The 26,440-nt window shown below is 48.7% G+C and overlaps 1 protein-coding gene across 7 annotated transcripts in view; it reads left to right on the forward strand.

Moving 5' to 3' along the window:
• mast2 (microtubule associated serine/threonine kinase 2) overlaps positions 1 to 26,440 on the forward strand; it is a 123,380-nt gene that overhangs the window by 42,814 nt on the left and 54,126 nt on the right. Inside the window, exon 1 of one of the 7 annotated variants that reach the window (XM_070960146.1) lies at positions 12,300 to 13,964. The exons of the other annotated variants lie outside the window; for them this stretch is intronic. Coding sequence (XP_070816247.1) covers positions 13,926 to 13,964 — 39 coding nt within the window. The 5' untranslated portion in view covers positions 12,300 to 13,925. Of the gene's footprint in view, positions 1 to 12,299; positions 13,965 to 26,440 lie in introns of those variants that run through there. 7 annotated transcript variants of the gene reach the window in all.

The raw sequence follows: 26,440 nt of genomic DNA on the forward strand, positions 1-26,440 counted from the left end.
GTGATTCATCACTGGGTGCTTCAGTCTCAGCCAGACATCACTCATCCTCCTAAAATTCAGTTTCTTCGTCGGTGCCGTAATGAAATTCACTGATTCCACATTTGCTGAGTTTCATCAGGTCAGAGCATATTTTCCTAATTCATCATTTGCAGTGTTTGTTACTGAAGCGTCGTCACAGCAGGACCCTCGCTGTTTCCTCTCCGCTCGTCGCGTCATGCTGCGAGCTAATGTCGCTACGTCAATGCTAACTTCCTGATTGTAAGTTCTGTCCTCTTCCTGCAGACAGCAGAACGACCGCGTTGCCTTCTGTGCAGGTCGAGACGCTTTCAGCTCCTGTTGTTCTCATTTCTGTCCCATTTAGCTGAAACGATTTCAGAAGCGTCCGCCGGTTTGTTTAAGTCTCACTGCGAGCTAATGCGTCCTGCTTCAGCTCGCTCACACAGCGACGCCGAGAGCTGTCCAGACTCCACAAGTAGTCCTTAAAAGCACTCATGAGGCGAAGTGTTCATCTGTTCGAGCTGTGAGTTTCACAGTGACGCTTCCTGAATGAGAGCAGGACTTAAGGACGCTGTGTGTGTCTTCATCCAGCGTCTGAGATACCATTTCATGTAGTTTATAGTTTAATATTACAGCATTAAAGAGGAAGAGGAAGGAGCTGCAAGTCAGGATTAGAACAGGCGTGATTCAGACACAGTGATACTTCATGAAACACATGACCTGAAACCAAAAATACGACATTTTTCAGCAGTTTGGTGGCGAGCGAGCGTCTCAGCTCGTCTCAGTGGACCAGTCGTCGTGAGCTGACATGTAATCTTTGCTCTGAACGCACCAAATGTGATTTAGTTTGGACTCTGCTGGACTTTTCCACAGACTTCAGTTTGTCCTCGCGGTGACTCGGTGAATCCGCTCCGTCACATCATTTACTCTCATATAAGCCGCGTCGTCACTGCGTCTGTCTCTGATGTCATGTGACCACCAAAGCTGGTCCAGAGTGTCTCTGAGCGGGATCCCGGAGCATTCCTCTCAGCATTGATCACTCCTTTTCCGATCAATAGCGACCTATATATGGATCAGTGAGCTCGGTGTGTCAGCAGTCAGCTCATCCAGAGCTTCAGAGAGTCCGAGAGGGAAATGTTATTGATGGAAATCTGATACTTTGCCTCCGTCTTGTCGAATCATCACATTTATTCAATGCTTCACTTTACTTTGGCAGCTGCTGCCTGCTAACAGCTCACTATTTGTACATGATAAAAGTCTTCTCTTGGTCTCAGTTTAACTTCTTCAGGTGACTTTCTGCCTGAAACTCACAGTAATTCCCCCTCCTTCACTCTCTGCTACTACTTTTAACTATTTTACAAAGAGTTTTACTTGATATTTTAAGACATGAGCAGCTGTGCAAAAGTCTTGTGATTTAAAGTCTAAACTTTGCGATCAAAGAAAAGCCGTCTGCAAACATTTGACGGCTTCTTTGGTTCCTTGAGAGTTTCAGGTCTCAGCGCTGCAGCTCTGTTTCTGTGAGATCCAGCCTCACTCACAACTCAGCAACAGCACACAGGTGATAAAACACAATAACAGCAAGACAAGGCGCAGGTAGAAGCTCCTTTGTGGGTTTGGAGGTGTTTTTCTCACCTTCCCTCAAGCCCACAGTGATAAAATCTGTGTTCTGGAGAGCAGGCGTCCCCACAGATCAGCTGTGCTCTGCGTTAGATAAGCGTCAGGTGAAGTGAGCTGCAGGCTGTTTGCCGTTCAGACGTCGGGAATCAGATCCGTTAACTCTCAGAGCAGCAGAGGATGCAGACCAGCAGGATTCAGTCCGCTGTGTCAGTCTTCTGTCCAGTAAAACCATCTCCACTACAGGACTCACTGGTTCCCGTCCTGAGCCACATGGACTTTAAGTTTTTCTGTGTAGAATTTGACTTTGAGCCGATCTGAGAGATGAAAACGTGCCAACACCAACACCTCGGTCAGGTTGGGAACCTGTATGGTGACAGAGCCATCAGGAGATGGAGAGCTCATCGTGAGCGTCTGTCATGTTCCAGGCAGCAGAGCGTCTGCTCCTCACTCATTATCTATGTTGTTATATTTTAACAATTTGCACCATTAAAAATGCAGAGGTGTCACTTCCTGTTGAGGTAATGACGTGCTCAGATTCACCTCCTGCAGTGTCTTTGCATCGTGCTCTCCCTCTGCGCCTCCCTTTATCTCCCCCAGAGGAGGTCTCTCTTTGGGCTTTGTCCTGCAGGACGTGTCTTACAGACCTCGTCCTGTAAATTTGCCGAGTTTAAAATGCTGAGTGGAGCAATGAGTGAGTTACAGAGGACACAGTGGATATTTCATCTCCCACCTCACTCTGTGATTCTAATCCACTGCAGTTCACTCCGTGCTCTTTCTGTTTTCATGGACTTATTGTTCCGTTCAGCAAACTGCAGTTTTAGCCACAGTGGAAACAATTAAACATGTCTTCCTGCCAGCTGACGAGACTTTTCACTGATCTTTATTTTGCTTCCATTTTCTCCTCATGGTCATCTGTTTCCTTCTCTCACTTTACTCCTAATAGCATTTTTCATCGTTTGCCAACAGCTTTTATTGGAGTCACAAGCAAAAAGGGAATAAAAGGAGGGTGAAAACACCGACCGCGAGCCCCAAACAAATCAGCGCTTTGGCAGCTGGAAGGCAAACACCATTAATGCTCCCATTAGAGTTTGATTAAAGCCACAGACATTTCTCAGAGACTTTTAATGAAACTGGATTCTCATCAAAAAGCTGCAGCCACAAAGAGGAGTAATGATAAAATGCTTTGGGAGCGGCAGGAAAGCCCGAGCCAGCGTTTTGAATTTGAGAAACGGTGGATTCATCAGCTCAAAGGCTCGGTGAAGAACAACCCGACGGATCCGTTTTCCCGCGGCGAGCCTCCTCCTCCTCGGCTTTGATACGACTCACAAACAGCCGTTTGTCAGCGCTGAAGAGGCCGAGCCAGAGGAAAGGAAGTGAGTGATCGGGACGTTGAGAGGAAGGGAGGCAGACATCTCCAGAGGGACTGTTAGTGAGCGTTAAGCAGTCAGTCCACGCTGTGTGCTCCGTAATCCACAGAGGAAATGATTGATTTGGCAGCATCAATGCAGAACTCTGCTACGCTGTTATTGGTGGCTGATGAGTCCTCATTGCTTCCTCTGTGATCCACAGAAAACTCTGAAACTCACCTTTGATGGAGGATGTTATCGTGACAGCAGCATGACTGCAATGACTCCCCCTAATGAGGTGTTAGGAACGATATGAGCTGCCACTTCATCAGATATTATACTGTTTCAGCAGAGAACACCAGCTTCTGATTGGCTGGGGGTTTCATTGTTTCCTGGTTGGTGCTTAGTGTTACTGCATCAGCTCACTTTATTAACACTCCCAGCTGGAATGATGCTGCGTCCGCTTGGCTCCATCTTCTCCTGTTTGTTAGTGAAGGCAGATGTCTTCTGAGCTCTGGTTTGGTCTCCACCAACTTCCTTTCTCGCTGTACGTCTTTCCTCATCGTTCCTCATCGTTCCTCATCGTTCCTCATCGTTCCTCATCGTTCCTCATCGTTCCTCGTTGGACTTCGTTCCTCGCTGTTGGCGTTCCTCGCTGTATGTCGTCCCTTGCTGGACGTCCCTCCTCACTGTATGTCGTCCCTTGCTGGACGTCCCTCCTCTCTGTACGTCGTCCCTTGCTGGACGTCCCTCCTCGCTGGACGTCCCTCCTCACTGTATGTTGTCCCTTGCTGGACGTCCCTCCTCTCTGTACGTCGTCCCTTGCTGGACGTCCCTCCTCACTGTATGTCGTCCCTTGCTGGACGTCCCACCTCGCTGGACGTCCCTCCTCACTGTATGTCGTCCCTTGCTGGACGTCCCTCCTCTCTGTACGTTGTCCCTTGCTGGATGTCCCTCCTCGCTGGACGTCTCTCCTCGTGTTACAGACACATCCTCTCGACTCGGGTGGAGCTGATGCTGGATGCTTCCTGCAGCACGCAGGCATTCAGAGCCTGTCCTGTTCTATTTGGGATGAGCTAATCCAGTTCTGACCATATCGCCCATCTCTGATGACGGAGAGGAAATCAAATTGTCTTTCCATCTCCCCGACGCCGCCCCTCCCTCTCCGTCTCTTTCCATCACTGTTGATTCTCGTCTTTGTCCTCGACGTCTCTGCTTTGTGCCTGTGAGACGCATAAAATCATCCTCCAATAAAAGCTGTGCGCTGTTTGCTCTCGGTCCTCTGCTTTCTGTGTTATTACCTGCTGTTATCGCCTGTAAGCAGAGAACATGCCGCCTGCACGCTGTGAATGTGGGTCACCTCCCTCAGTGTTCCAGTCCAGCACTTTGTTTATGTGAATAATGCGATTAAAACCTCAGCCTGAGATGTTTCAGAAGAGCTAAATATACTGATTCATCTGAAGATTATGTGGAAGATTATCTGGCTGTAATGTGATTTGTGCTGGGGTTGCTCTGGCGTCCTCAGTCTTCCTTCTACTTGCATTAACTCTACCTGCGTCACCTGAAGCCGACGTCCTGTTCACATTAAAGAAACTAAGGCTTTTCCAGGTTTTCAGTCCAGTTTGAACGACTCAGTTTGAGATGATGATGATGATGATGATGATGATGATGATGATGATGGGAATGAAAATCGATCGACGTTGCTTTTCTCAGGTTTTACGCTGTGACTCAGGAAACATCTTTCCGACACTCGGTGGACGTAAACGCCGGCTGTCTGTCATCGGCTGAGCTCACAGTCTGCAGACAGGTGTGAGGCGAAACTCTCTGCATATGCATTTATGATTGTCAGCCGTGCTCTAACGTGGCTAACGGGTACGTCCAGGAGACACACCTGTCGTGACTTCACCTGTAGTAAAATGCAAAAGAGGGGAAAGACTGGAGCTTGCAGTTAAAGCAGAGAGGTGTGAAAGACGTTAGATTTTAGAGACAGAGGTCGGGACGGCAGTTTTTCTCTTTGTCCAATCATATAGTGAGTCATACTGTGACCAGCTGTCATTGGTCAGTTGTGTGTCAGCTGTTTCCTGTGTCTGTTTCCACTCACGTCTCTCTTCTCACATCTGTCTTGACTCGTGGCCTCAGAGCAAACTTCAGGTCTCATTCTGCTCTCCTGTTTATTTGTCTCTCTGTCTTTCTGTCTGTCTGTCCGTCTGCCTGTCCATCTGTCTCCCCGTCTTCCTGTCTGTCTGCAGGACGTTCGTCTCTCTCTCCAACAGATTTCATTGTTTGTTGTTGCCACAGAAAAGTCTCCAGTATGGCTCGACTGAACCAGAGCGAACTCTGTCGCCAGCCATGATTTGAACTGAGTCTGACCTCACACACACGCACACACACACACACACACACACACACACACACACACACACACACACACACACACACACACACACACACACACACACACACACACACACACACACACACAGTTTATGCTGTACACTCACACACTGTTAAACACACACATTTACAGGACACAGCGATCAGCTGAAAGCGGCCTTTGTGTGTGCGTGCCTTTGCCTTCCAGTCGGCCTTTTCTGCCTGCCAGTAGATCTATGAGTGGAGCTCTAGTCGGGTCAGAAGGACCAGTCCAGTCCAGACCAGACCAGACCAGACCTCCACTTAGTGATCACAGACCGCTTCACCCTCCAGTCAGTCAGCCTGCCTGCCTGCCTGCCTGTCTGCCTGTCTGTCTTTCTGCCTGTCTGCCTGTCTGCCTGTCTGCCTGTCTGCCTGTCTGCCTGTCTGTCTTTCTGCCTGCCTGCCTGTCTGCCTGCCTGCCTGTCTGTCTGTCTGTCTGTCTGCCTGCCTGCCTGTCTGCCTGCCTGCCTGCCTGCCTGTCTGTCTTTCTGCCTGCCTGCCTGCCTGTCTGCCTGCCTGCCTGCCTGCCTGCCTGCCTGCCTGCCTGCCTGCCTGCCTGCCTGTCTGCCTGCCTGCCTGCCTGCCTGCCTGCCTGCCTGTCTGTCTGTCTGTCTTTGATGAAGACTACATCCTGATTTTTATTTTGGCTGTGATAACTTTAGAGGAACTGGCTTCTTCTGGACTCAAACACTGAGTGCTGCTGTCTTTAACACGCCGACATCTTTGGCACAGAGCACGTTAACTATTGGCCAGATTGCAGCTTGTCCTTCGTATAATCAGCCGCCGGCCATGTTTGTCGTAAATGATGCTGGCACCAGGCGGCCGTGAGAAACCTGCTGCCCGGACATTTGAAAGCTGCTTTGGGATCATTAAAAGATCTAATCTGAGGCTGCGGAGCCTCGCAGCTCAGCAGAGCAGCGTTTCTCCAGCCTGAAGGTGGATCCAGTGTGGAAACCCCGCAGCCCGCTGCCGCTCACCTGTTCTTGAACCGGTTGCAGTGCCTTCTGGGTAACTGCAGATGCTGAGTTCACGACTGTGAGAGAGCTGATTGAGTGTTGAATATGTGGGCAGATTTCATTTAACCATGAAATCATGAAAGAGAAGAGGAGTCAAGGCTGGAGGGAGGAAGTAGGACACGGCGTTGTTCTCTGTCTTCACAGTGTGTCCTCTGTCCCCCCCCCCCGTCTTTTCTGCCCGTCTCCCCCCTCTCCCCCGTTCTCATTCATCAGCCCTCTCTGCCCATCACTGTGTAAAGCTCCCACCGGCTTACTCAGCGTTTTCTTATCAACTTCCCTCCGATGGGGAAAGAGCTTTATGCAACACTGCGTCCTTTTCATCCCCCCTCCCTCCTCTTCCTCTCCTCTTCCTCTCACTTTCCACTTCCTCCTCTCTTCTTCTCTCAAGCTTTGATCTGGTCTGAGCTTCATCACAGAGCGTGATGCCTCCTTCTCTGTGTTACTAAAAATGGGAGTGCGTGGCTTTCACCAGCAGAGCTGGAGGGTCTGAGGAGGGGTAGATCTGTGATAAGACGCCTTTTTTAGGGGCAAAGCCAAAGACTGGAAAATTGAAGTGAACGTCACATTTCAGATGAAGTCTATTTATCCTCGGCTGAGTGAAACAGGACGTTCTGAGACTGCATCCCCCTCACAGCCGTCTGTTGGCAGCACAGACAAATGTCATGCTAATGTGTTTCAGGCTGCGTCACGACAGGAAACAGGACATTGGACCAAGACGTTTCACTAAACGCAGAGATTCACTTTTTAGTAAAGATTGAAGAGCAGATTGTCAGCCCTTCAAATATGAAGCTGTTGGTTCCCTTCTGGTGTTTTAATGTACGTCAAAGTCAGGTGATGTAGCATAAAGAGCAGGAAAAGACTGCACATGGAGGAGTCGGGTGGTGGAGTGGGTCAGTGCACCACCCAGGAGATGGGGGGTTACTAACTTAACCTATGACATACTTATTTTAACCAACCACCATCTTTTCTGACATCTAACCGAGCTTTGGTGCCTCATCTGAAACCGTTTCACAGCATTAACCATGTGTTTATTATTGTTACCATGACGATGAAGGTCACCTGACTTCTTCCTTTACTGGACGTCCAAGATTCACAAAATGTGAAATGTTTTTCAGCGAGCTTTATTTTGAAAATCTAACCAGACTTTGCAGGTTTATTATCGCTAACTTGACCGTGGCGCTAACGGACCAAACTGCCCTGTTTGATAATTAGGGAGTGAAAATGTTAGTTTATAAAGAAGCCGAAACAGAATTGAATTGAGAAAAACACGTGATCATGTGAGGTCGAAGCCTTTTCCAGTCTGTGTGTCGGACAGAGACGTGCACCGATGGACTGCTTTTTTCCTGAAGATTTCAGCCTGACGAACGCGGCGTTCCCGTCAGAGCTCCGTCCGTGTGCCGCAAACGCCGTCGTGTTTGATTTATGCAGGCCGAGCCTCCTCCTGCACGGTCACACACACCGTCAGCACAACACGCAGACAGAGCAGCATCAGCCTGTCAGCATAAAGCAGGAACACACACTCAGCTGTCATCTCACACACGCACACACACACACACACACACACACACACACACACACACACACACACACACACACGCCCCGTGTTTTTCACTTTGATTGTTGCTCACTTCTGTTTGCTGGATTTGTCTCCGCTTTATTCGTCGCCTTTCTTCTTCTGTTTCGCCTGAACTTTGCTCCACTTGTCCGTCTTGCTTTGGATGGTGTTGTCTTATTTAATTGTTGCACACCCCCCCAAACCTCATTCACCCCCATGCTTGCTCCAGTTCAGTGCATTGGGTGGAGGTATCAGTGCGGCTGCTGTCCTGACAGACGTCCAGCTGGCTGCAGGACGGTCACACTGACAGTCGACCGACTCATCAGGCCGATGAATGAAATGACACAGAGAGGAGCTCTTCGTCTTTGTGACACAGTGAGGATGACTGCCTGGTCTGCCACAACAGCCTGTGTGTGAGCGTGTGTTTGTGTGTGTGTGTGTGTGTGTGTGTGTGTGTGCACGGGCACAAAAGTAACTTCCTGTTCATGTGTTATTGTTGTGTTTTTGGCTGTGACTGTATGACAGACGTGTTGGTGGATGTGTGTTTGTGTGCACGTGAATGTGCACGTCTGTGGTTTGGGACCTGGTCAGTGTTTTCTAATTAACTAACAAACTATAAATAAAGCGAGGGACGCACACAAAAAACATGTACCGCTGGTGAAACCTGCCTCCATGTTCATGAAGCTTTGTGTTGGACAAGTTCACTAAAAATCATATTTCATCCATATTACACAGTAATAATATTCCCTGTGTGTGTGTGTGTGTGTGTGTGTGTGTGTGTGTGTGTGTGTGTGTGTGTGTGTGTGTGCGCGCGCGCGCGCTTTGGCCTCTTGCTCAGACATATCAGAGTCTATCTTCAGCCCCTGCTCTCAGTCAGAGGTCACCTGTTTCCATGCGCTCATGTTGGACTGGGTGTTACTCTGGAATGTGAAACGATAACATGCCGATGTCCTGTGTGTCCTGTGTCCTGTGTGTCCTGTGTCCTGTGTGTCCTGTGTCCTGTGTGTCCTGTGTCCTGTGTGTCCTGTGTCCTGTGTAAACTCTCACATGGCTGCGGTGTATGAAAAGGTGTGTGTCTGCGTGTGCGTGGCCAGCCTGTGTGTGTCCTGTGTGAATGCTGCGTGTTTTGAGACGTCCTCACAAACCAAACCGGTGAGCGCAGCTTGTGTCCACATGTTGGACGGCCAAGTAAATGTTAGGCTGACTGTGAAAAACGATGGCAGAGGAGCGGACTTGTTTCCAGTTTGGGAGTTCCACATGAACTCAGGAACGCCATCACTGACGCCTACAGTTATGGCAGCATCGTCTTTATTTGGTATCTGAAATGTGGGACGTGATTCTTCATCTTTTCAGACTCCAAGCACTCGTATCTTCACTGCATGAATAGACGTTTATCATAATCCAGACGGGCTCCGGTTTGACCTCAGCCAGCAGCTATGACTATGAGTTCACCTGGAACCCCAAACCAGCTAATGTTAGCCATGATAGCTGACATTAGCTAACGTTAGCCATGATAGCTGACATTAGCCAATGTTACCCCTGATAGCTGACATTAGCTAACATTAGCCATGATAGCTAACATTAGCTAACGTTAGCCATGTTAGCTGACATTAGCTAACATTAGCCATGATAGCTGACATTAGCTAACGTTAGCCATGATAGCTGACATTAGCTAACATTAGCCATGATAGCTGACATTAGCTAACGTTAGCCATGATAGCTGACATTAGCTAACGTTAGCCATGTTAGCTGACATTAGCTAACGTTAGCCATGATAGCTGACATTAGCTAACATTAGCCATGATAGCTGACATTAGCTAACGTTAGCGCCTGTTCCAGCATAATGTACACAAGCGCACAGTCTTTTCCCGTATGTTAATAGTTCAGTGCCAGTGTTTCCTTCTTCACTTCACGTTTTATTTTTAGTGCCACATTTTATTTCTGATGCCAACATGTAAAACATTTAAAGAGCCTGTTCTCTTCCCGTGGACGCTGGGATGAACCAGCGTGGATTTTAGGAGATTTTGTTTGTTTTTTGGTTTTAATTTCGCTGTTGTATCTTTGCAGTTTGTGCTTTAATGTGCTGTGTCGTTGCCATCACGGCATCTTGAGATGTGACCGACCAAAAACACGAAGGTAAAATGTTTCAGCTGTGAGCGGACTGACCGCACAGACACGGCGTCTGTCCTCCGCCGTCTCTTATGAAGACACGCAGAAGGTCAGGTAGCCGGGTCTCTGTTTTTGACAGGGCTCAACCAGCCTGACGCCGTCAGCTAAAAACAGACCTGCCACCATCTGAGTGTGACTGTTTGTCTGGGCAAACGGGAGAGCGGGAGGTCAAAGAAACAAGAGTTTTTTCTTTTATGACTCAGAAATAACAAGAAAATGCTGTTGTTGGCAGTTTGGCGTCGACAGGAACAGCCGGGGCCACCACTTCAATTAACCTCCAATACAGCAGAGACATAAACCAGAGCAGGAGCAGGCTTTTGCTTTAATTAGTCGACTGTGAGGCAGAGGAGGAAGCCTTCTTCTCTCCGTTCACCATGGCTTCTTACTTCTCTCTCTACACTCAGGTTTCACGCTGTCCCTCACAGCATCTCTTCTGTTTCTTACCCTTAAAGTGAGCATAATAACCAGGCAGCTCCTTTGTTCACGGTGGACGTGTTGACCTGTGGTTAAGCTCTGAATGTGGAGCGTTCAGGATGACGTCGCACGCTGAGCTAATGAAGACATAACGAACATGTGACAGCTTTTCCAGAGCCAGCAGAGCGGCGTCTTATCGTCCTCTGAGTGTTTGTAGAAGCAGACGGACAGAGAGCGGTGAGCTGCTGTCAGTCAGCCTCTTTGTGGCTGTGTGAACATTCCTCTCTGTGGCCCCTTTGGCCTTTGCTCTCATTAACACAGAGGCTCTGACCAGGAGCTGGGGGCCCGACGTGCAGGGGAGGGGCCTCACGCTGCTTCTCCAACATTACTCAGGGTCCGGTTTCCCCTCACAAAGAGGGAGCAGGCTGGTGCGTTCGTGCTCCGTGCAGTGCTCCACTCTGTGGAGGACATAGTGGCATTTTCCTCTCACTTATTCAACCCAGCCATCGCTCCTCATTAACAATTTCTCATGTCTTTGTGAGTCATCAGCACTTCGCTGTCTGTGCAGCGTAGGAGGACACCAGCCACTCTGCCTCCATTTCCCTTTGTATGTGTTCCTCTGTTCTCCGTCTCCCTTCTCCTCTCTGTTTATTGCAGAGGAGGCTCACCGGTTAAAAATAGTGTCCTGGTTTCCAGCATAGGCTGTTATGTATTATCTGTCATCCTGTCTGTTCAGATAAAGCATTAATGACACTTAGCATTGGGAACGTATCTGAAAAATGAGATTTCCAGCAGTCGGCTCTGCATCATACTCTGACTCTCCTTATTGATTAAGTAATGTCAGCTGAGCATTTACTGTATAAATTAGGATTTCCAAGAAACCGAGCTTCCTTTGACATTCACTTCACAATAGCACAAATCACATATGGTCCATGTAGCCAAAAGTATGTGGACACCCCTGTCCAGATATTTGGTATAACTCTATCTCTCCGTTTTTTTGGCCTCCTCAGTTACAATGAAGAGAGATCTTAATGCTGCAGCATACCAGGATATTTTCTAAACATTATTCCTCCAGCTGTGTGTCAACAGTCTGTCTCTTTCCTGTTTCAACATGACGGTGTCCCCGTGCACAAAGCAGCTCATAAAGAAATGTTTTTCCCAGTTTGGTGTGGAAGAACTTAGTGACCCTGGTCTTCACAGAGCCTTACCTCAACCCGGTCTAACCCCTTTAATGAACCACAGCACCGACTGTGAGCCGGACCTGATCGCCTACATCAGTGCTGGACCTCACCGACGGACTCATGTGCACATACTTTTGGCCGTCTGAGAGGACCGAGCCAGTGACTATAGAATAAGACGAAGCCTGTGTTTGAATCCATCGTGTTGAATAAGTGATCATCCAGAGCCTCTGATCAGCGCGCTCATGATTAATTCATCCATACACAATAATAAAACATGAAGCACAGATTGCTCTGTGTGTGTGTGTGTGTGTGTGTGTGTGTGTGTGTGCGTGTGTGTATGTGTGCGTGTGTGTGTGCGCACTGTGAACACACCCTCTTGTTGTGATTAGAGCGAGGGAGGCTGTGGCGGCGGACACAGCGCAGAGGAGTGAAGGGAGGGGGGGAGGAGCGCTTGTCCTCCCTCCATTCATCGCCAGCAAAGACTCTGTCTTCTGCTCGCCCCTGATTGGCCGCCTCCTCTCAGAGAGAGAGAGAGAGCGAGAGTGATGAAAGAGCGGGGGAGGAGTCAGTGCATGTGAGCATACTGACACATAAGAGAGCAAAGAAAGCCACAACAGAAGAGACGGAGACATTTGAAGAAGAGGAGGAGAGGAAGGAAGAGATCTGTGCTTCTCTCAGAGGGAGGAAGACTGCGCCTCCACTCGTCCTTCCTCCCTCGCTCCTCGTCTTGTGTGGTAACTCTCAGCTGTGCCGGATCTCCTCCTTCCTGCTGCCTTTTGGAACAACACCAAAGATGCAGGAGAGGACGCAGGAGAGGACGGCGGAGATGAAGAGATGACGAGTGTGTGTGACAGACTCGCATGTGGAGTGGACTGTGTGCGTGTGTGTGTGAGTGTGTGTGGGAGTCCCTGAGCTTCTGCCGGCTTTAACCAGATGGAATCTGGCCCGGCCGGTTGGCATGGCGATGGATGCGAGGTGCCTCCTCGCTCAGTGGACCGCTGCTAGCAAACAAACAAGCTCTTGTTTTCTGTCTGGTCTGTGCATCGCCGGGCGAGTCCAGCAGCTTTGAGCGTGGGCAGTGTGTGTGATTGTCTTCTGGATTCCCTTTCACTCCTTTTTTTCTCGTCTCAAACAGAGAGTGATTGAGAGATCGAGGTCTTTTTTCTAAACTCGCTCACCAGTCTGACTGACGGTGAAAGAAACTCTTGAAAGCCGCCTCCCTGCATGTGTTTTCGCACAGATTTGGGATCCTCGTTCGGGACAGCTCAGCTCTAATTAATCCAGAGGGTAGCGAGCGAGCTGGTGCCTTCCCCATTTATGTTTTGCCTCCCTTCAGTCCTCTGCTCCCTCCCTCCATCCACCCCCTGGGGCCCCATTGTCATCATTAATTTCTATTGCGAATGGCCCATGAATAATGGAGGCAGTGGAGTCTCCTCTGGACTAGTGCCTTAAGGGTGGGAGGCAGACGGAAAAGCAGAGGACAACAGAACGGAGGCAGAAGACAGAGAAGAAGAGACGAGCGGCGAAGGAGTCCACGCTCTCTGCCGCTGTCTGAGATTGGTCGAGGGGTGTGTCCAGCGCTGAACGGATGAATGGAAGAGCGGCGACGGAGGCCGAGCTCGGAACAACACGTGCTCTGACGACTGGAGAGACGAGAGGACGGTCCTCAGCCGTTCACGTCCAGACCGCACCTTCCTCTGCGAGCAGCTGCAATAAACAAAAGAGATAAAGGACGGAGAAACAGAGGAGTGATGCTCTGATCTGCAGCCAGAATCACAAGACTGCACCACTTTTCCTGCTTTCCACGTTGTCCTCTACGGCGTCTCCTTTGGTGGAATAGTTGGTCCAATGGGATATCCCTGAAGCCTCAGGTTTATCATTTTTGACCACCTTTTAGGACTCGCTTTGACACCAGTTCTCCTCTGACATAAACCAGGTCTGCTCATTTGACGAAGCGTCAAAGATAAAACAGGACTCGTAGAGCTTTTCACAGACCTGGAAATGAGCAGAGGGCTCTTTGACAGTCGGACAGTCTCTTAAATATCTCTGTCTCTAACATGGCCATTTGTTGACAGTTGATGGACAAAGACAGGAGGATCGAGGAGGCTATAATGTAACTTCTCCATGTGGACGGACTTCTTAGAAAGTGCCTGAACTTCGTAGCTTTGTAAACTGAAAACCAAAAAGGAAGAGATACTTCAGATCCACCAGAATCATGGATGACTCCAGTATTTTGAGGCGCAGGGGTCTCCAGGTAAGAATCAGCTTGTTATATCATCACCTTACCCCACCCGTAGCCATCACCATTAGATACCTAAGCCTAACCTAAACCAGAATCTAACCTGACCCTTAAAGCTGAGTCTGACCCCCAACCAGCTCTTTGAAGGTCTGTCTGAAAGTGAGGACCAACCAAAATGTCCTCATTTTCCTCAAATGTCCTCACTCCCAAGGTCTGAAACTCATGTTAGTTCTCGCAAGGATAGGGAGTACACACACACACACACACACACACACACACACACACACACACACACACACACACACACACACACACACACACACACACACACCTCTCATCAGACCTATCCAGTTTCTCTGGTGGTAATGAGTAAATGATGCCACAGCCCGCTGACCAACAACAAGCCACCATGTGTCAGCACACACAGAACGACACACCGTTATCGCCGACTTATGACAAATATCAACTCTGCAAATATGTTTAAAGGAACATTTCAGTGCATCAACAACTCTCAGCTCATTATCACAGTGAAACTGAAGATGAAGGAACGTCTTGACACCTTGTTAATCCTGAACACGTGATCACCACATGCAGTATGTCCAAAGAAGGCTTTCAAATCCAGTTTGTTTCACTCTGTTCTGTTTTGTAATTGTAATACTGAGTATCTTTTGGACTTTTTGGCATTTTGACTGTTGGACAAGCAAGCTAAGGATGTCACGTATGATGTTAACCGTGGCTCTCCTGGAAGGTGAAACTTCTCAGTTGTTGTCATCCCAGGTTCATGCTTACATGGTTTCAGGCTCCAGAACTGTTGAGTCAGCAAGCACCAGTCTCTCATCCACCCCTGAGAGAGGGTGGAGAGAGTAACGTATGTTGTCAGTGTTAGCATGCAGCCCCAGATAACCTCTTTCCTGTCAGTCCTTCCCTCTTGCTCTGAAGCTGCAAGGAGAAATCAGGATACAGAGAGGACAGAGAGGCTCAAACGCTGTGTTCTACATCCAGTATTTACGCTGTTTAAATAGCTCGGTGTGCAGAGGAAGTAGGCCTCGAGTGAGGACACCAGGCAGGGAGGGATGACCTGGATTTGCTGAGATTCCAGCACTTCATTGCACCTGTTCTATATCAGGCTTTGATTTCCAGATGGAAGTTTCGCAGTGTGATAGTTTTTGTCCTTAAATTTATTAAGTGAGTATCACTGGGATTGATGGGAAGACAGTAATGCATATCCTGTGAATTAAAATGAAAAGATATAGTAGTTTACTCATGTGACTAAGGGAAGTACATAGAGAAAGACATCGGGCCCAGAGTTGACCCTTGAGGTACACCAAACACAAATGGATGGTTAATGTAGTATCGTGGCTGAGCATGTGTGGGTTTTTTTTATGTTTTTTTGTCGTACTTTGTAATTGGAATGGGAATCTTGCAGTATTTATACGAGGGCTTTCGAGGACAGATGATCCCTTCATGTGAAATCTTGTCCAAGCAGACAAACTAAGACGTTGATTGACATCTGCAGGTTTGTTTGTTTCCACACAGCAGTTCTGTCTGGGCTCGGTGTTTTGGTGTTTGTTGGGAGGGTTGTCCTCTGGCACGTTTTGTTCTGTAAATCTCTTTCTGTGGCTCAATGCCCACCGTTGGCAACCAATACGGTCGGCTGGACGGATTAAAAACATGACCAACAGTCTGAAACCTCAGCCCCTAGAGGCTGAATGAACTGCACACTGGTAATTTGGCTATTCCAAGGCTTTGTTCTGACTGCAGGCAAATCGGATTTGTTCCTCAAATCAGATCTTTAAGACAGACCGTCTGCTGTGAATGCATTTTAACACCTTTTTATTCTCATCAGGAAATCCCTCTCCTTTAAATTGTTATATTTCTGGTTTAGAAGTGGAAATTAAGGCATAACTATCAGACAGTCAGTGAAATCATCCGCTGGAGTCCAGAAATGTTTGGGCCAGCTTTCATGGAGATGAGGCCACAAGTTTTCATGATAAATTATTCAACATCACTGTAGATGAAACAGCCTTTCAAGCCTGATGACGACGGCACAAAAGTGAGGATTTACCTTGTGGGGTTCATGAATATCCATACCAAATTTCAAGGTAGCCTTGCCAGTGTTTGTTTACAGTTATTGCTTGAAGTATTACCCAATCAATCCACCGAAAACAGACCAACATTTCATATCGCACTTCCACACTGAGCAGCAGCATCTGCTCTTCGCGTGTCCTTAAAGCCCTTTCAGGTCACGCATCCTCTGATTAGCTTCTCGGTCAGATAGCATATAGCCTGAGGTCAGAGGTCACTGCTCCATTAGGGCTCAGGCTACTCTGATGGGCTGAGGAAGATGGAGGATCTGTGGTGTTTAGAGGCCAAACAGGGAGCAGAACTCCACCACTTGACCTCTCCTCTGAGGTGGCAAAGAGAAAATGTGGTTAGGGTCAAAGGTCAAACAGATAGCAACTGTGCTTAGCGTCTAGGTTCTGCTGAAGAAGCTGGTTACTGCTTTGTGTGTGCAGTTCTCTGTTGGGTCTATTACAGGACGTGGTGGTAAGAGGGGGGGGTTAATAATCGTTTGCAGGCTGTTCTTAGAGAAACAGAAATGACTGAAACACAAAGATCAAAACAATAAAACAGCTCCGTTCAGGACTCATTAGTACGGGAGGCTTAAGTGTCTGCACCAGTAGTGCTGGCTGGGTTTGTAATGCCTGTGGGGGGGGGGCTGTGGTTGTGCTTGATGGCTGAAGTTTAGCTGTTTATCCTTTAGCTTTAACTCCAGAGTGAAGACGTGTCTGTGAGGTGATATGTGTTAGCTTGCTGTGAATGAGGGCAGTGTTGGTCACTGACGATGGGCTGCTGTCCACAACAAGCGTCCATAAACTGTCATCTATAAGAGAAGCAATGATTTATAGTTGTCCATATTCACCTTCCTGTTCCTCCTCCTCCACTGATATTTCTTTGGTTCACACTGACATGTAAGCAGTTTAACACGTGGTCATGTGTTAGCAGTACCTTCCAAATCACAGAAAAAAACAGAAATGTTCATCTTGTAGACTTTTCACTTTATGTCCTTCGACTAAGCTGCTGTTGAAAATCATCAGTGCTGGCGCTGAAAAGTTAAATAAAAGTGACACTGAAGCTCTTGATCGCCATCAGTGCCGAGCACAGTTCAAGTCCAGCTGGAATCAGGACTTTCAGTGGTTGCTGGAAAGCCGGATGAAGCAGCACAGTTGGACGAAGAGTCCACTTTCGGTCCATCACAGTTCCTCATGACTGACGTTATCGTTCGCCTTCACGATCCTGCTCATATTCCTGTTTTTCTGCCTGTTCAGCTCGTATTTTTCAGCGAGTTCTGAGGTGATTTAAAACCACGTCTGAGCAGCTGCTCGTCCAGGCTTCTGCTCTGTCAGACTGCATGTTGTTGAAGACGTGGTCCCTCAGCTGGAGGGTCTGCGCTCTGCCCCCTGCTGTTCTGTGTGCCAAGGTACCCTTGAGCAAGATAATAACTCTCCCTGTTTCACTCCACCAGATGGCTTCTCTCCAACGCCTCCCTGATCTAAAGACTGGAGTGAAGCGATAGAGTGCACGATAAGGCCTTTAATGGTGAGGCTGGAGCCTCTGTGAAGGACGTGTGTGTCCGTCAGCTCGTGTGTGTGTGTGTGTGTGTGTGTGTGTGTGTGTGTGTGTGTTGTGTACATCTGTGTGCGATCATGTGTCCCGCTGCAGTGTGAGAAGCAGGATTAGTGCTGCCATTCACGGCTCCACCAGCAGCAGAAACAAAAGCCTGTGTGTTCCTGAATCCCGGATCTTTACCGCGGCCTGTGCTGACATCAGCCCGTCTGCGTGCCAACACGCGTGTGATCGACTCGTATCAGGTGGCCGCCGCTTCCATCACACGGATCCAGAGGCCGGCCTTCACCGGCAGACGCTGCTCGCTCGCATTTCACGGAGATGAAATACAAGCAGGTTTGCAGGTCTGCCTCCTCCTCAGGGACCATTGGTTCTGCATAGTTAAAAAACAGCGGCTGACGGCGTTTTCTGGATTATCCAGAGTAACGAGCAGAGTCTGAGAGACACAAACGTTCCTGTTGAGTTGTTTTTATGTCGCTCAGCACTGAGGTCAGCACAGAAATCTGAATACAACCAGAACTGTGTGTTTGACTGCAGACCAATAAATGACTGTCAAGTTGTTTTTCTGAATCTGAGGAGCGAGCCGGAGTCTTTCCTGCTCGTTAAGCAACCAGCGACGCAGAACACCGAGTCCAGAAAGCTTCTGTGTGGTAAACATTGACGAGGCCCGCGGCCTGAAAACCTTCAGTCACATGAAGTTTGAGGTGTTCTTGTTGCAGAGAAACACGAGCTCCACCAGCTGGCACGATCACAGCCCTCTGTGGTGCGTTCGTGCTGAACTGGCAGACGAACAGCAGGTCTGATGCGACCGAGCAAAGAGGGACACATGAAGGCGTCTCTGGGTTTCAGCCTGTCGGTCGGACATACGAAACAAAGCTGTGAGTTTGGGGAGCGGCTGCTCGGAAAGTGTTTCTCTGTAAGCTCCTGTCTGAAGGTGACTGTGTGGACATAGATGTGGACTTTGTCTTTGGGTTTTGGACGATGGGTTGGACATAAAAACAAAAGCATGTGGCGTTCTGTCTGCAGTGCAGGTGTTTAACTTCAGGTATAAACATCAGACACAGAGCAGACTACCTGCGGTGGCGTTTAATGTCTTCATGTACTTTTCTTTTTCCCGCTCAGCGTTTCTCTTCGGCTCCTCTGCTTCTTTCTTTTGCTCATTAGCTTCATTCAGACCCGGATTTGTTCCCATTGATCTCACTGACTCGTCCTTTCTCCTGCTCTCTTTTAATCATACGCCATATTGGCTATAAGTTATGAAGGTGCCCCGTGGAGACAGGGCCTCTCAGGATGATGGAGAGATTGTGCTTTCCCTCCTCCACCTCTTCCTTCCTCCTCCTCCTCCTCCTCCTCCTCCCCTCCTCCTCCTCCTCCTCCTCTGGCCACAGTCGACCGAGCGTGCCGCTCTGCCTCTCTTGCTCTCAGCCTTGTGAAATATTGATAACCCTGAGGTACCGAGGCTGAGAGAGGAAAAAATTTCACTTTTCCTTCTATGGCTTTAACCCCTGAACGCCCCGTCTCCTCACACGCCGGCTTGCAAACGCTCAGCAGCTCTGGATAATCTTGTTTTTTGGCAGAGAAACCGTGTCAAAGCGAAATGGGTGAAGAATTCATGATGGGAGAGTCTGTATGAAGAGAGATTTAACAAACACACATCAGGCTAATGAGCGGCGAAATCCAGCCAATTAAAAGCAAACAAGCAAATGCTATTTATGGATTAGGAGTTATTAAAGGTGCTGGGCTCACTGGGAATGGACCACAGTCCTGCTGGAGCTCCTCTGGGAGCGTGCGGTTGTGTTGCGATGGCGTGTCCACGTGTCCTCCAGGCAAAAGACAAAGCAGGTGGGGACAGGACGTCTCTGGCCCACCGAAGGTCGGCCAGCTGGTTCGGTTTAAGGTTGAATATCATCATGGCCTCAGAGCTCAGCCAGGTAAGACTCAGGACTGTGCTCGCTCATCTTCCTCACCTTTAGCTGAATTCACCAGATGCTACGTCCTTCGCTGACTCAGCATTACTCTGAGCGCACAGTTTGTTTAGTGTGGTGAGGATGAAAGATGTGAACCAATCAGTCATGTCTGGTTCTCTGGAGCACATGACATGATCTCTCTGAGCAGATGGAGCAGAGCTCTGACGGTGTAGAAGTTCAAAAATCAGCTTTCCTGCTTCATGAAGTAAAAAGCAGCTTTAAGGTGCTCAGAAAAATGGAAATTTGAATAATATATTAACATTATTAGACTGCAGCCACAATGCTAATTATAGATTTATTGCTGGTTTCACATAATAAGACTGAAAACCATTAACTTAAACCCAAACGTAAAAGTACTCATTCTAGAGGACGACCCCGTTCATGGTGACTAATCTCAATAATTCATTAACCTGTACGATTTGTTTTAGTGGTGCAGCTGGTCATTAATGATAATGTGTGACGTACAGTATGTTAGTGCAGTTAGCCTGAACTGGAGCAGTACCTGAAGAGAAGCTGGACTTCATCTTGTGATGTGAAGCAGATGAAACAGCTGAGTTTTCGTCATCGCATCAGTGAGACCTTCCTCTTCGCCTTCAGCTGCCGTGCTTGAGTCAGTGTGCAGAGTTACTTTCCACTGCTGAATGTTACACAGAGGAAAAGGCCTGAAGAACGAGTTCGGGTCAAATGAGTTCACCCAAAGTTTCACAGAAAGCAGGCTAACATCTTGTTCCCTCCAGTTGTTGATTTTCCCTCTCCGGAGCTTTTATCTTTGGATTTTTCCGCTCCTCGTGGCCAATCGATATTCTGCTCCCGCTAAGCGCCACACTGACTTGTGACCCGTCTGCTGTTCTGCTCAAATCACTGCAGCTGCTGCTTATCAAGAGCCCCGAAAATCAGCTGCAGCTCAGCACTATCTGACAATGAGGGAGCTATTAATGGAGCGTGTGTGCTCCAGCTTCCCGTTAGTCCGTCAATAAGCCAGACATATGGAGGAAGGCGAGAGTGACGAAGAGTATTTAACGCCGTCAGCTGTAAAGATTTTCCTGTAGCGGTGATTGATTATCAGTGATGGAGCCACGTCTCCATGCTGGAGTGAGCTTGTCTCATAAAGCTGAGTTACGCTGAGTGTTTGTGCTGGTTTGTCTTCACTGAACATCATAAAGATTAGAGAAAGATAGATTGATAGTAGAACAAAAGCCTTTTTTTGTTAATATATGCAGAGATGTTTTTGGCCCAGATTCAAGTCTGTCAGGAGTGGGTGTCTTCCAAGAGTCCAGTCTGATGCTTCAATTCCTTAACTGAAGATTAAATATGGATGGTTAATAAAAATCTTTAACCAGAAACACTCAGGTCGTCTCTGAAGCTCTGTGCGCTTCAGATTTCTTCATTAACGCTGAGCATCAGTCGATGTAACCTTATTTATATTCGATTAATTGTTATTTGTAAAGTAAAAACTCTGAACAGTTGATGTTTGCAGCTTTTCAGATGTGTGAATTTGAACATATGAATTTAATGTCTTCTGTTTTTGAGCCAGTGTTCGGACATGTGGAGCGGCTCATGTCTTTTCTGACGTCGTACACGTTAAAAACAGACGACAGACATTGGTAATGGATGGCAGAGAGTCGGTCGGTTGCAGCTGGAGCTCGATTCCCATCGTCGGATTGGATCTGCTCAGCAGGAGCTTTGAACCCGAGTTCAAACACCGTCACGCTCTTTTAATTACAATGAGTTTCATGACATATTTTGACTCCTGCAGCTTCTTTTCTCAGTCGAACCCACAGAACCCCCCCCGCATGGCTCCACAGCCCCCCCCCATTTCCACCCTCCTCCTCCTCGTTTCCCCTTCGTCTTCCTTTTATCTGTCGTCCTGCGGGCAGACATCTCTCGACGTGATGAAAGCTGAGGCCCAGAGGGTGGCGTTCCCGCCGCCGTCCTGGTGTCAAACTGTGAGAGAGAGGCGGGGGGTGGGGGGGGGTGGGGGGGGGGTGAGGAGGGGGGGGGCGAGCGGGAGGCGAGAGATGCTCGCCGCTGTTTGACTTGTGATAACCTCCCACAGTAACGTCGCTGCTGAAAGACGAGCGAGGCCCAAAGAGGAGCAGACGGCGTCCTCCTCTGTCTCGCTGGATGCTTGTTGGTTTGGAGGATGTTCTTCCTGCACTGCAGCCAGCGAGACACCTGAGCGACAGGTGTCGAACAGTCTGACTCTGAGATGAACTGTCTCTGATGAAGACAGAAGGACGCGTTTCCACCCTGATCCTTTAACTTCAGCCTGCGAGATGAGCTCGTTTCCACGTTTTCATTTGGTGATTTTTACATTTCACCACGTCATTTAAACAAGAGGACGTTTACATTAACGACGTCTAAAGTCGTGTTCGTCAAACGTGATCAAAACACGAGACATATGTGTTGATGTTTAGAGTATTCAGTCAGCAATGAGGAGCTGCTGTGGTCTGAACGACTTCATCTTCACTCTGCCTCGCTGTGATTGGTCACATGTGGGTGAGGTGTCTGATGTGACCTGAGTTTAACCAATAATCCTTTTTTTCTTTCATTTGACAAAGAAGTCAAAGTTCATACAAAAACTCTTTGCTGTCTGAAACTTTTCTTTAAAGACGGGTCATCTCATGGAAGCACAGGTCCTGACGACGTCCTGTGCTTCCAGCTGCAGTCACATGGATCGATAGTGTCTTCTGATTGGTCCGTTCTGTCTCATTCTCTCACGACACTCGATGCTTTTTAACCTTCGTGAAAAGTTCCTCTCTCAAAGTTCCCACAGGAGTTTATGTAATGTCTCTGCTGTGGAATGCGCCACAGATCTGGTAATTAATTACCCATGGCGCATTGCGTCAGCTCGGCAGATGTACCCCAGTTTGTCCCGGGGGTTGTGAGAGCAGCCGGTGTTTGTGGCCAATCAGGATGAAGATTGTGCAGCTGATGCAGCTGGACTGACACCAGGAGCTTTTTGGGGAAACATTTCCTGACTTCAATGTCTCCTCTGGAAGTTTCTCACTGCTAACATCATCATCATCATCATCATCATCATCATCATCATCATCATCATCATCATCATCATCATCATCATCATCATCATCATCATCGTGTCCTCCTTGTCCTGTCGGGTGGATTCAGAGCTCCGCTGTGACTCCACACAGAGGTCCATTGTCAGGACGTGGAGCTGGGTGTGAGATGTGTGTGCGTGGGAGGCTGAGGAATGAGAATGGGAGGAAGTGTGTGTCTTTGTTGAGCCTGTTTTCTGCCTGACGGTCGGTCAGAAAACGCCTCTCCAGAGCCTGAGCAGACAGACAGAGACAGAGAGGCCACGCTGCAGCAGATCTGGATCAGACTCAGACCTGCAGCCTGGTCCTTGACGTGTCCTCCGCTGACACTTAGAGGTCGCTGAGTCACCGGTAAAGACTGACAAACTGACAGAACGAGTCCACCGAGTTCTCTGCGTGTCACCGTCTGAACGAGGCCAGCGGTCAGCGTCACCTGCGTGACACCTCATGACGTTTAGCCACTGATTGATCCCCCTTCATGACACGAAAAGCCAAACACGGTCCAGCTTCAGCCTCTGAAATGTAAGGGTTTGATGTCATATCTGGTCGAGTCTCTCTGGAGGTCAGGACTTGTTTAGATTGTTTAGTTGAGTTAGCTGATTCTGTAAAGCCCTCAGAGCAGGTTAAACACAGCTCAGCTGGCTTAGCTGGACTTTGGCTGCTGGCTGAGTCTCCTGTTGTTTGTTCTAGAAAAGGAGCGGGAGGGATGGATGGATGGATGGATGGAGGGGTGGAGGTGTGGGAACAGCTCTATCGTTGGGTTTCTGTCTATCTGCAGCCTTCTCTCTCTCTCTCTCTCTCTCTCTCTCTCTCTCTCTCTCTCTTCATCTCTTGAGTTTGCAGCTTTTCTCTCTTTCTCTTTTTCTGACCGGCCCTCTCTTTAAGTCTCACGCTCTCTCTCTGTCTCCCGCCAGCAGACTGGATTAGCCAATTAGAAACGAGCTATGAGCTCATCTGGTAGCCACGGCGACCGTGGAGAGAATAATATGAGCTCATCCTCTGAAGGGAGTGAGAAAGTGACCTGTGGCCATAGAGGCTCTTCACATCAGCACTCCACAAGGCCAAACACACACACATACACACACACACACACACACACACACACACACACACACACACACACACACACACTCTGTAAACCCAGATCTTGAATTGCTGTGATGTGAACTTTGCTGATATCACAGTTTTGCTCTTAAAATAAAAGAAGAAAAGGAGGAAAAAGGAAAATGTAACATCCCTCCTCCTCCTCCTCCTCCTCCTCCTCCTCCTCCTCCTCCTCCTCCTCCTCCTCCTCCACCTCCACCTCCTCCTCCCTTCCCTTCATGTTGTCTCTTCATGTTGAGTTCATCCACTCGGCTACGTTTGGCCAGCAGGCAGCAAACCTCAAAGAGTGTGAAATTGAATGTCTAGACGCCACCTCGTCCTCATTCATAAAACACACACACACACACACACACACACACACACACACACACACACACACACACACACCCTTTACACTCCACAACAAGCCGTGGACACGCGTTCTATCTGTTTGAAAGCACTTCTGTATTTATTTGACGCAGAGCATCAAACAGCTGTTTGCTGTGAGTTCACACTCTTTGCTTCGGTCTCGTTTCTTCTCCGTCAGCTGTCTTCAGTTCAAAGTGTCTGCAGTCATTTTTACGTTCCGCCACTGGGTTTTCTCTTTGCTGCGTCATCGCTGCTGGAACAAAGCCGTTCAGTCTGTCTGCAGATTAACGATGATTCAGATGTTTACATGTGATGTATAAAGAGCTCGTTCACAGCGGCTCTGCAGCTCACAGTCAGGAGGTTTAACGTCACGTCTGCTTCAGCCTCAGCGTTTCCACATGATGACCTGCTGTTCACTACCTGCCCAGCACCAAGGCCATGACCTACACAGGTGTGTGTTCCTCTGCCCTTTCATGGAGCCTCAATAAGGTGCAGCACAGAGCATCTGTAAGCTAGCTTCACTAAAGAAGTAATCAGAGCTCATTGCTGGGGTGAGCAGAGCAGCACAGCATCGACCCTGTGACGATGTCAACCTGCTGCTGCTCCTGAAATCTGAATCTGGAACGTGTGCCATCTCAGATTTAAGAGATTCAGGTGGAGCATTTACACGTTGTTTGAAACCTGGAAGCTTCAGCTGTTAGTGATGATGACGATGTGTGTGAGAGCTGAGCAGCATCATGCTAGCTAGCCAGAAACATGCTAACACTGCTCATCTTTGATAGGCCGCTCAGCTAGCTACCACGCTAACTGGAAAATAAGAGTTTTCGTAAATGTATTTGAAGCAGTTGATCGCAGACTGACGATATAAAATGTCAGTTTTCTCCACTGTGGACTCTAAAAACAGCTGAGTTTAGTCTTAAATTGACGATGCGGCAGGACGACGCGACGCCTCGAGGAGCAGAGACAGAAATCAAACGTCCTCCGGGCGGCTGCAGTTCCTCTGGAGCAACCAGAGGAAACGTTAATTGGATTTTTCCTCCCAGACGTCAGCGAACTGGCCCCATTTAAATCAGAGCGCTTTGTCTAACTGATGATGATAATTGCTGAAGTCCTCGGTGGCCGACTCTCCGGTGTGGAGGCATGTTTGCTCCCTCCAGCTCTTCCTCACGTCTCCCTCCTCAGCTGTAATGTTCGAGGCTACCCGCCCGTCACCGAACCCTCACCCGCTGAGGAGTGTGAGGAGGATGAGGAGGGCGAGGTGAAGGAAGAGCACTCGGATCACATGTTGCTGTTTCTGGCTCCCCTCCAGGGAATCTCTGCCTCGGTGTCTTCCTGTCAAACTCCTCTTTGTCTCTCTCATCTCGCCTCTAATCATTAGCCTTCCTCCTCCTCTTCCTCTTCTCACCCTCATTTTCTTCCAGTGTGATTAATCCCATTACAGAAAGGGTTCATCTGTTCCCTCTGAATCGTTTCCCGCTGCCTTGCTTCAGTATTTCATCATCCACGTTTTATTTCCTCTCCGTCTCGCTGCTCCGCTCCGCTGTTTCTACCAAACTCAATATTTTTTATGTGTACAGAAAAAGTCGAGTTGACAATGATGCAGAAAAGTTCGCTCAAGCAGAGAAAAGTGTTGAAGCTCGAATCTCAGAAGCAGCCGGGGAAAATGTTCTCCACCCTCGAGCAAGGCACTGATCCCCCGACTGTCCTCACGTAGAGTCCCAGAGGAGTTTATGGAGCTGGAAGAAGCTGAAACACTGTTCACGCTGATAATCTGACTCCACCTGGAGCGATGGAGTCAGCCACAGGATGTGATGGAGAACTGGTGCTTCAGGTACAGGTGTGACATAAAACACGTCCAGGAAGTCTGACGGCCAATCAGACACTGGAACACTGTGTGAGAGTGGACAGCTATCGTGGTGACCTCGAGGGGAACAGTAGAAACCACGTTAATCTACCAGGAATCTGACCCTGATGAGCCGAGCCAGCTCCTCTACGTCAGCACCACCCTGCATCGTCGGCCTCCTTCCACGCTTTCATCTGCAGATGTTCTGGTTTCAGTCTGCTGTGCGTCACGCGTGTTGCCGTCGTCGTTTCCGTGTTTCACGTCGGGTTGATGCTCAGTGAATGCACTCAGCAGGAGCGTCGCAGCTCGAGTCGTCTTTGTTAGATCCAGTGCTGGGGGAGGGTGTGCAGACTGATGGATGGAGGAGACGGGTCTGCAGCAGAAAGGTGCAAATTGAAGCAGTTTTCAGCTGAATGAGGAGGAGATGACAGGCGGAGCAAACTCCCTGATAATAAAGTGAACCTGCAGGAGCGAGGGAGCGCAGACACAAAGGGATGGAAATGACTTCATTTCTCTGCACACATATAGATCACCTTGTTTCTGCAG

The sequence above is a fragment of the Chaetodon trifascialis genome, chromosome 4 (genome assembly GCF_039877785.1).
Source record: "Chaetodon trifascialis isolate fChaTrf1 chromosome 4, fChaTrf1.hap1, whole genome shotgun sequence".
NCBI classification, from domain to species: domain Eukaryota; kingdom Metazoa; phylum Chordata; class Actinopteri; order Chaetodontiformes; family Chaetodontidae; genus Chaetodon; species Chaetodon trifascialis.